The sequence below is a fragment of the Zonotrichia albicollis genome, chromosome 20 (genome assembly GCF_047830755.1).
Source record: "Zonotrichia albicollis isolate bZonAlb1 chromosome 20, bZonAlb1.hap1, whole genome shotgun sequence".
Taxonomy (NCBI): domain Eukaryota; kingdom Metazoa; phylum Chordata; class Aves; order Passeriformes; family Passerellidae; genus Zonotrichia; species Zonotrichia albicollis.
The window spans coordinates 3,704,941-3,716,088 of record NC_133838.1 but is presented as its reverse complement, the minus strand read 5'-3'; the positions used below and the strand labels follow the sequence as shown (position 1 = coordinate 3,716,088).

General features: G+C 50.3%; 1 protein-coding gene across 1 annotated transcript in view; it reads right to left on the bottom strand.

The window, feature by feature from the left end:
- Window positions 1-9,745: 9,745 nt before the first annotated feature.
- The window catches only part of LOC141731340 (uncharacterized), an 84,254-nt gene continuing 82,851 nt past the window's right edge, over window positions 9,746-11,148 (bottom strand). Inside the window, exon 3 of the mRNA XM_074555959.1 lies at window positions 9,746-10,354. Coding sequence (XP_074412060.1) covers window positions 9,746-10,354 — 609 coding nt within the window. The remainder of the gene's footprint in view (window positions 10,355-11,148) is intronic.

Sequence of the window (11,148 nt, the reverse complement as noted above, 5' to 3'; positions counted from 1 at the left end):
AGCACAGGGCTCGGGGCTCCCTGCTGTCCCAGGGCAGCCCAGAGGCCAGGCTGTGCCTGTGCCAGCTCTGGGCAAGTGGCTCAGGGTTGTGCCCTGGCCTGCCTCAGTGTCTGCCAGCAGGAGCATGTTTCCCTGTGCAGCTGTTTAGACATTTCCAGGAAATGTGTCCCATTAAATAGGGAGCTTTGGCTGCTTTACATTTGCATGGAGGCCTCTGTTTAACTTTGTGTCTCCACTTTGCAGATCTGACTGGTTACAGTCTTACCGAGAAGTTTTCTCAGGACAATTCAGATGTTCCCTCACCCACAAAGTCCTCGCCTCCCATCCAGAAGAGCTCTCTGTCCTCCAAGCTCAGGAAGAAGCTGCCACCTGTATGGAGAGTGTTTGAAGAATAGGATTAATGTGTTAGGCTTCATAGTTACAGCTGTACATATGTTCTGATCTTTAGATGTAGTTATGAATTAAAGTATTTTGATTGTATCTTTAAAATTTGATGACATATTTTTAATTGTATATATTTTTTAGGATAAAAAAATTAAATAAATAAATAAATGAATGAAATTTTAATAAACTAAGAGAAGAATGTGAGACCAGGACCTGCTAGCCTAGAGATTATGGGAGTGCAGCTCACTCGATGTGCCAGTGTCTCACCACATCCTTTTCTCATTGGGCCTCTCCTCTTCCTCTTTGGCCATGTATTCTTTGTGTCATTTGTGCTGCTCTTTGTAACTTGGCATTACTACGGGGTCACACACTGACCTGTTTGAGGGACAATGGATCCAAAAGATCCTGTATAGTCAAAGGTTTTTGTCTTGGTTTGGAAAGACAGGAGTCTGCTAAGGAAGGCAGGAGCCACCCCTGAAATGGAGAATGTAAACCCTCCCCACCCCTCTCAATTGCTATAAATTTTAAATTAAGGGACTCTCAGGCAAAAATATGGGAGCAGGAAATAACAGTTCTTTAATAGGTAAGGAAAAAAAATGGATAAAATAAACAATGCGTTACACTAGAACAACACTGACAGAGTCAGAACCCAAGCTGACACCCTGTGGGGAGTTGGTGGCAATCCAATTGGAAATGTGGCTGCAGCCCTCCTGAAGTGTCAGGTGTGGTTCTGTTGGAGCAAGGGGGATCTGTAGAGAAGGATGTATTCTTCCTCTGAAGATCCAGTAGAAGAAGAGAGAGCTGCTGTTCCTCTGGGGAATCCAGTGGAGAAAGCCGTGCTGGTGTCTCAAAACCTCTGGATTATATCTGGGTAGCAATGCTTGGCTCCTCCCTCTGGGCAGAGCATCTCACAGTGGGATGTTATAGTTCTTATCAGTCACGCAGTGACATTCAATAGCCTGTTGTCATGCAGTGACATTCAATAGCCTGTTCTCAGCAGATGTCTCCTCTCGAGGGAGGAGTGGGAGTGAGTGCTCAGAAAGAGAGATAAGGCAAACTGCCCACTTGACAAAAGACAGCTGCCATACAGATGGTAATAGAATACATCTTGCCTTGCAATCTGGAACATTATCCACCCCTTATTCTATTTCCATCTGCATCACAATGAAACCTTACACACAGTTCTCACTTAAGACTACGTTTCCCTGTGGCACACAACGGCTTTCTCCATCTTTCTGCATTACCCACCAAGTGCAAACAGGTCCTTGAGCAAAAACAATTCCATGCATGGGTTTGTCTTTGCCTGACGTGGGAGTAATCCAAACAGTTTTTCCTAAAATACCTTTCACGTGTACAACAGGGACTTTATCTCCACCCACTGTGTGCAGGGGTTCAGACTGGGCAGGACCAGCTCTATTTATGGACCCTCTGGTGTTGACCAACCAGGTGGCTTTTGCTAGGTTCATTTCCCAATTTCTAAAAGTCCCCCCCGCCGAGTGCCTTCAGGGTTGTTTTAAGTAGTCCATTGCATCATTCAACTTTCTCCGGCAGCTGGTGCATGATAAGGAATATGATATATCCATTTAATACCATGTTCCCTGGCCCAGGTGTTGATAAGGCCATTCTTGAAATGGGTCTCATTGTCTGACTCAGTTCTCTCAGGGGTGCCATGTCTCCACAGGATTTGCTTTTCCAGGCCCAGGATGGTGTTCCGAGCAGTGGCGTGAGGCACAGGGTAAGTCTCCACCCATCCAGTGGTGGCTTCCACCATGGTCAGAACGTAGCGCTTGCCTTGGCGTGTCTGGGGCAGTGTGATGTAGTCAATCTGCCAGGTTTCCCCATACTTGTACTTGGACCACCGCCCACCATACCACAGGGGCTTTACTCACTTGCCCTGTTTGATGGCCACACACATCTCACAGTCATGGATGACCTGAGAAATACTGTCCATGGTTAAATCCACCCCTTGGTCTCATGCTCACTTTTAGGTGGCATCTCTGCCCTGATGGCTGAGGCATCATTGGCCCATCAACCTAAGAACAACTCCCCCTTATGTTGCCAGTCTAAGTCTTATCTTTGACACCTCCATTTTTGCTGCCTGATCTACCTGCTCGTTGTTTCAGTGTTCCTCATTAGCCAACTCTTGGGGACATGAGCATCCACATGGTGGACTTTCACAGGTAGCTTCTCTAACTGAGAGGCAATGTCTTTCCACTCATCAGCAGCCCAGATCGGTTTTCCCCCAAGCTGCCAGTTAGCCTTTTTCCACCTTTCCAGCCAGCCCCAAAGAGCATTGGCTACCATCCATGAATCAGTATAAAGATAGAGCTTTGGCCATTTCTGTCTCTCAGCAATGTCCAGGGCCAGCTGAACAGCTTTGAGTTCTGCAAGTTGACTTGATCCACCTTCTCCTTCAGTAGCTTGTCCAACCTGTCGTGTGGGGCTCCATACGGCTGCTTTCCACTTCTGGTTCATCCCTACGATGTGACAGGAACCGTCAGTGAAAAGAGCGTAGCGTGTTTCTTCTGGGGGCAGTTGGTTATAGGGAGGAGCCTTTTACGCACGTGTCACTGGTTCTTGTTCCTCTTCATCATTCCGACCAAAGTTCTCACCTTCTGGCCAGTTTGTAATTATCTCCAAAATCCCAGGGTGATTCAGTTCACCTATACGGGCACGCTGTGTGATCAGAGCAATCCATTTACTCCATGTAGCATCAATGGCGTGGTGGGTGGAAGGAACCTTGCCTTTGAACATGCACCCCAGCACCGGTAGTCGGGGTGCCAGGAGGAGTTGTGCTTCCGTGCCAGTCACCTCTGAGGCAGCCTGGACTCCTTCATAGGCAGCCAAGATTTCCTTCTCTGTGGAAGTGTAGTTGGCTTTGGACCCTCTGTAGCTTCAACTCCAAAATCCCAGTGGTCAGCCTCGAGTCTCCCCAGGCATCTTCTGCCAAAGGCTCCAGGACAAGCCATGGTTCCCTGCTGCAGAGTAGAGCATATTCTTTACCTCTGGTCCTGTCCTGGCCGGGCCAAGGGCTACTGCATGAGCGATCTGCTTGATCTGGGCAAAGGCTTGTTGTTGTTCAGGGCCCCAGTGGAACTCATTCTTCTTGCAGGTAACCAGGTAGAGAGGGCTCATGATCTGACTGTATTCGGGAATGTGCATCCTCCAAAAACCTATGGCACCCAGGAAAGCTTGCGTTTCCTTATTGCTAGTTGGTGGGGACATAGCTGTGGTCTTGTTGATGACCTCAGTGGGAATCTGATGCCGTCTGTCTTGGCACTTCACTCCCAGGAACTGGATTTCTTGAGCAGATCCCTTGACTTTTCTCTTCTTAATGGCAAAGCCGGCTTCTAGCAGAATCCTGATGATCCTCTCTCCTTTCTCAAATACTTCCATTGCTGTGTTCCCCCACACAATGATGTCATCCATGTACTGCAGGTGTTCTGGAGCCTCACCCTTTTCCAGTGCAGCCTGGATCAGTCCATGGCAGATGGTGGGGCTGTGCTTCCACCCCTGGGGCAGTTGGTTTCAGGTGCACTGCACGCCCCTCCAGGTGAAAGCCAACTGAGGCCTGCATTCTGCTGCCAGAGGAATGGAGACAAACGCATTAGCAATGTCAGCAGTGGAGTACCACTTTGCTGCCTTGGACTCCAGCTTGTACTGGAGTTCCAGCATGTCCAGCACAGCAGCGCTCAGCGGTGGAGTCACTTCATTCAAGCCACAATAGTCCACAGTCAACCTCCATTCTCTGTCAGACCTGTGCACAGGCCAAGTGGGGCTGTTGAAGGGTGAGTGAGTTTTGCTGACCACTCCTTGGCTCTCCAGCTCTTGGATCATCTTATGGATGGGCATCACAGCATCTCGAGTGGTTCTTGTACTGTCGTCGATGCACTATGGAAGTGGCAATTGGCACCTATTGCTCTTCTCCCGTCAGGACTCCTACTGCAGATGGATTCTCAGACAGTCCAGGCAAGGTGTTCAGTTGCTGCATGCCCTCTGTCACTACAGCTGCTATCCCAAATGCCCACTTGAGTCGTTTTGGGTCTTTGAAATACCCACTTCGGAGGAAGTCTATGCCCAAAATACATGGGGCCTCTGGGCCAGTCACAATAGGATGCTTCTTCCACTCATTCCCAGTCAGGCTCACATCAGCTTCCACCAAAGTGAAATCCTGGGATCCCCCTGTCACACCAGCAATAGAAACAGACTCTGTCTCCACATGTCTCGATGGGATTAATGTGCATTGCACAGCAGTATCGACCAAAGCTTTGTACTCTTGTGGTTCCGATGTGCCAGGCCAACGAATCCACTCAGACCAGAAAACACGGTTTTCCCTGGCCTCTACCTGGCTAGAGGCGGGGCCCCTCTAAGCCTTCTTATCTTTCTTTCCCTGGGCATATGTCTTGGATGTTCCTTCAAGGGGATCGGACATGTCATCATCATCATACCTGGCAGTTCGGCTATGGGCAACTGGAGCTGCTTTCCTTCTGGTGGCTTCCTTCAGTTCATGCACCCGTTGTGCCAGAGCAGCAGTAGATTTTCTATCCCATTTCTTCATGTTTTCTCCACAATGACGCAGGTAGAACCACAGCTCAGCTCGTGGGGTGTATCTTCTCTTGCCATCGGGGTAACATCTGTGTTGGCTACCAGAACCTCTGATCTGTACTGCTGAGATTTGGAGAAGGTCTTCTTTAATCTCCTCTCTGAACTTCTTATGATTCTCCTCTATCTTGTCCTCTAATTTCTGCAGACATGTTTCTACTGCTGCAATTCTGGCATGTGTTGGGCCATGCACAGCATCTACATATGCTCAGAGCTTCATTGCCATATCCAGCACAGTCTCATCCCTCTCATCCCACTTCATTATGGCTAAGGCAGAAGCATATTCATGTGGCACAAGTTGTACAAGTTTCCGCCACATCACAGACGTGCATGGTACCAAGTCTGGGTTCCTAGTTGTTACATCATCTGAGAAGATAATCTTTGCCACTGCCATTTCTCTCAGGTGTTGGATCCCTTGCTTTATGGTCTTCCACTGGGTTTGTTGCATATAGAGATCATCTGCACAGGTATCTTTGTGCTACATTTTCCAAGACCCGTGCCCAGAGACTGTGTGGAGTAGTCCCCGTCATCATTCCTTGGTCGATGACAGGATCCTGTGACAGGGATCCCAAATACCTTGCTTCAGTGCCATCCAGAATTGTAGCCTCACCTGCAGCATCCCAGAGACGGACCAGCCAACTAATTATGGATTCATCAGGTCATTAGGTGTAATCCTTCTGTAGGCCACAAAGGTCCTTCAGAGAAAAGGACTCAATATTGGCTTCTGATCTTGCGCCTGCTGGTTTGACTCCTGATTTTATGTCAGGAGGCATTGAGGGTCCTTCTCCTGCTGCATCATCATCATCATCATCATCATCCACTGGTCGATCAGTCTTGTCCATGCATTTCCCACTTCTAGTGCTGGTAGCAACAGCCATTGGTTGAGGCTTATTGTCTGGTTTAGCTGCTGGCTTAGGCTCACTATCTGGTTTAGCTGCTGGCTTTGAACCTGGGCTGTTGGCTGTAGCCTGACTGGGATAGCTGATTTATCTCCCTGCCCCCCTGCCTCTGTCTGCTACCCGACAGTATCTAACAGAGTGGGATAAGCATAGGCCAGGGCCCAGCTTATTGCAATGAGCCTTTTCTCTTTAGAATGATCATGGCACTTTGTTTTTAGGTATTTCCCCACCTCAGCTGGGTTCTGAATTTGTTCCCGTGGAAAATCCCAGTCTACAGGATCAGAATATTCCTTCAGGGTTTAGCCTGTATTTTCCCATTCTCCACACCACTTAGGATTTTTCACGCCTGCATCTGCTTCTGGGACAAGGGTCTCACCAACTCCTCTGGATATCTCAGTCCTCATTCTAGAGAAGCTGCAGACCATATAGAGGAAGCTTGATTAAATACCAGATTAAATACCAGAAAGATGGTCTCTTTAACATTCAGGGGAAACTGAACATTCTCAAAAAGTGGCATAACAGATTCAAAGGAGAAGAAGGAAAGGAAAGGCTGGAAAGCCTCATTCCCTGCTCCTCCTCTAACAAACTGGGTGCAATTACTAATAAATTCCCAAAACATACTACTGGAACTGGGATGCAGGGTAGGACGAAGAAACCATAAACCATAAATATCATAAACAGACTCCAGTATCTTTGTAAATGCCCTATAAATCATTATCACCAAGGCCAGCACAACAGCTATTCCAATCCGTGCCGCACTACCATAAAAATTACGGGTTATGGACAATAATCCTAGTGACCAGAAAGGTATTGAAACCTCAAAAAGCTCTAGAGACCAGAACCACGTGAAGGCCTCCACCCCAAGAGACATTAGGAATTCAAGCAACATGGCTACTGACTGCTTTAACTCACTAGAGAGTGAGCACAACCAACATACAATCAATAGAGCTTTTTTCCACCTTCTTGAGCCATGCATTGGGCACCAATAGATGTATTTGTCCTGGTTCAGAGCAAATTTGGAAGAGAATCCCAAAAGGGCTCCAGTAGCAAAGCAGATTAAATCAGCCCCTTCCCCCAATCAGTCCTGGAGAAAATACCTCCTTGGAGAAAGGTGGAAAAACCTGTTTATTAAACAATAAAACCCCTTGCCGCTCCAAAAGAGATGACTGAGAAACTGAGAAAGTCCCCTCCCTGGGTTGCAGCTCAGCTCACTAAGTCTCTGATCAGTCCCTCTGGTGCTGGAAATGTCGCAGGCCAGGCCTGGCCCAGTGGCCACAGATGTAGCTGCTGGTGCTCTTCTGGTGTTCAGTCCAGAGCAGGTTTGAACAGCTCCAAAGAAAAGGGAAAAAAACCCACAGTCCAGGGAACTTCTTTGTCTCCTTTGCCTCAGCTAGCTAAACTAACTAAAAGCAAAAGAGAGCTCTGTCCCGCTGTCTGTCCATCCACAGACAACACAGTCCAGAGCAGGAATGTGGAGGAGTGAGTGCAGTGTCTGAAAAAAACCTGCCTCTTCTTCTCTCCCCCTTCACTCTCTGGAACAAGTCTTAAAGGTGTACAACTTATTATTCAGCATAAACAGAATGAGACAATTGGGGATAAAAGCATCATTTAGTCAACCCACGACACCCACCCATTACTTACTTTTTTCTTACTTTCCCAAGCTTGCTGACAAACTTGCTGAGTCCTGATGACTCTTCTTCTTGTATCTCTTTCAAGGATATACCAACCCAATTTCTGAATATGTCCATTATTCATTGTTTGTGCATGTGTCCATTGTCCATTAGTACAAGCAGGCTGGATTGTGCTTTGGCTGAATATGGGCATTGTCTAACAAAAACTCCTCAATCTGCAAAAACTCTCAATATGTAACCATACTGAGATGACTGGAACCACACAGGAACAACCAGGACCATGCTGAGGAGAACTGGGACCACACTGCAGGTAACTGGCAGTGAGTGAGACCATGCTGGGAGGGACTGGGATCATATGGGGAGTGACTGGGACTATACCAGGGACAACTGAGTTCAATTGGGACCATACTGGGAGTGTCTGTAACCATAGGGGAGTGATGGAAGCACACTGGGAACAGCTGGGCCCATGCTAGGACCAACTGGGATGACTCTGAGAGGGACTGGAATGATGGAGGGATTGACTGGGAGCAACTGGAATGATGCTGAAAGCAACTGGGAAGAAGTGGGAGTGACTGAGAACAAGCTGGAAGCAACTGGGATAAACTAGGAGAGACAGGGAGACACTAGGATCATACTGGAGGCTACTGGGGTCATGCTGGCATTGACAGGGAGCAACTGGGATAACACTGGGGGCACTGAAATCGTACTGGGAGTGTCTGAGAGCAACTGGAATTAGACTGCAAGTGACTGGGATCATACTGGGAGTGGCTACAATCATACAGGGATCAGAGTGGGTGTGATTGGACCCTGACTGGGGGTTACTGGGAGTTACCAGGCCCATGCTGGGAGCCAACAGGGGACATAATTAGAGGAACTGGGAGCAACTGGGATAAAACAGGGGGCAAGTGAACCACCCTAAGGTAACTGGGAGTGCCTGGCAATGACTATGAGAATGTTCAGGGCAACTGGGATATACTGGGAGTGTCTGAGCCCATATGGGTGGTGACTGGGACCGGACTAGGAGCGACTGGGAATGTGCTGGGGAAACTGGAAACACGCTGGGGGCAAGTGGGAAGGACTAGGGACCTGGTGGGAGAGACTGGGATCATACTGGGAGTGCCTAGGACTATGCTAGGGACAACTGGGAGAACTGGGAACACACTAGATGAAATTGGGAAGAACTGGGACTGTGCTGGGATCAAATTGCATCATCATAGGGAATGACTGGGAGGGACTGGGCTCATACTGGGAGCAGCCACTGCTGGCCCTGGGACCCTCCAAAAACACCTCCTGGGGAACCCGGATGTCCCCCCGAGGGCCATCTGTGGCTCGGCTTTGGAGCCCTGCCAGCTCCAAACTTCCCCTGAAAAAAATCCCAAACCCAGGCACCCCCCAGCAGGTTTGGGCCGAGCTCCCCCTTCCCCGGGCACCTGCAGGATGGGGGGTGATGCTCCCAGGGCTGCGGCGACTCCAGGGTTCCCTCTCCCCTTCTCCAGCTGCTTCTGCTGCCGCTCAGCCTCTTCCTCCTCCTCCTCCCCTGTTCCCGAAGGTCGAACCGTGAGGGGAAAGGGGACAGGGAAAGGGTGGAACCATGAGGGGAAAGGGGGCAGGGAAAGGGCGGGAACCCTGAGGGAAAAGGGGCAGGCTCAGGCCAAGGGCGGCAACTGTGAGGGGGCGCTCTGCAAACAGAACTGCAACGGACTGAACATGAACGGGAGAGAAAGCAGTAAGTCTGAGAGTTTTATTTGCTATCAAATACATCCCACACACCCTGCCCCACACAATCCCCGTCCAATCGCTCCTACGCTCCCATCCCATCCTATCGCTCCCAAATTGGGATCCCATTTCTCCCATCTCCTTCCAACCCCATCTCACCCTGGTACCTGTGGAATGGAGTCAGTTTGGCATAGGATTGAGATTTTGAGGTGGGAACAAGCAATTTGAGGTAGGATTGAGCCCTTTTGTGTTAAGATTGACCTGTTTTCAGTATGATTTGAGTGGTTTTGAGGTGAAAGATTGATCCCTCTTCACTTTTGGACTGCAAAGAGATGGAAAAGACAAGAAAATTAAGGCCAAACCAAAAGAATAAGAAGCCAGGTGTGTTCCCAACATGGATCACAGGGAAAGTGGGTCACCAGGGCTGTGCCCCAAGTGCCTCCTCCAGTGGGGGATGGAGCTGGAGCAGAGCACGAAGCTCTTCCTGCACTCAGGGCACTAGCAGGGCTTCCCTTATCGGTGGCTGTATTGGTGTCGGGTCAAATGAGAGCTCTGTGAGAAGCTCTTCGCACATTCTCTACACTTGTAGGGTCTCTCCCCTGTGTGGATGCGCCGGTGGGTGATGAGTTGGCAGTTGTACTTAAATCCCTTCCCACACTCAGGGCAGAAGAGGGCCCTCTCCTCTGTGTGACTCAGATTGTGCAGGAGGAGATGGGAGTTGAACCGAAATCTATTCCCACACTCGGAACACTCGTAAGGCCTCTCCCTAGTGTGGATCTTTTGGTGCCTGATCAGGGTGTCATGGTCCCTAAAGCTCTTCCCACATTCCCCATACTCGTAGGGTCGTTCCCCAGTGTGGATCCTCTGGTGCTTGATCAGGTCAGAGCTCCCGCTGAAGCTCTTCCCACACTCCCCACACTCATGGGGCTGTTCCCCAGTGTGGGTTCTCTGGTGGCTGATCAGGCTGGAGCTCTGCCTGAAGCTCTGTCCACACTCCCTACACTCGTAGGGCCTCTCCCCAGTGTGGGTCCTCTGGTGGCTGGTCAGGTGGGAGCTCCGGCTGAAGCTCATCCCACACTCCCCACACTCGAACGGCCGTTCCCCAGTGTGGGTCCTCTGGTGCTCAATGAGCTTATAGTTCCACCTGAAGCTCTTCCCACACTCCACACATGTGTGGGGCTTCTCCCCATCATGGAGCTGTTCATGGAGCACCAGCTCAGAGCTCTGGCTTGATCTCTGGCCGCCTTCCCAGCCCAGGCTGGCTCTTTCCTCCTCAGATCCCTGCCAGCTGCATTTGCAGCCCCTCCTCGTGCGGCATCTCCGGCGCTTTTCCTCCCCGTTGGCTTCCTGCGCCATGGAGCCGCTCAAAATGGCTTCTTCCACCAGGTTCTGCTGCGGGCATTTGTTCCCCCTGCTCTCCATGCTCAGCTCCTGCTCTCCTCCTCCCCCCCTCCTGGGGGAGGAAGGACAAGGACAGGATGGGATTTGCGTCTGTGCCACAGGCAAGGGCAGGGAGATTCCCCGCAGGGCTGAGCTGCAGCCAGGGCCATACTGGGCTGGGCTACGGAGCAGCACAGAGGGGAAAGGGGCACTGACTTCCTCCTCACCTGCTTCAGTGTCCCAGGGCATCTTCCTCACAGACTCCCAGGGGTTGGCAATGGGAAATCCTGGTTTGGGGAAAACAAGGGATGAGCATATTGAGTTTGAAGGTCCCTCTGCCCAAGTCCATCTCTACCAGTCACCGGCCATCTGTACTTCACAAAAACCTTCCAAACACCCAGATTCAGCCCTGGAAAAGCCTCCCAGGAGTTCCCTGTCCCTGGTCCCTCCCCTTGGGTGTTCAAGGGTTCCCCCCGTCCCAGCTGCAGGGGGTCACACTTAGATTGGGGGTCCCCCTTCTCCTCGGTGCCCGCCCT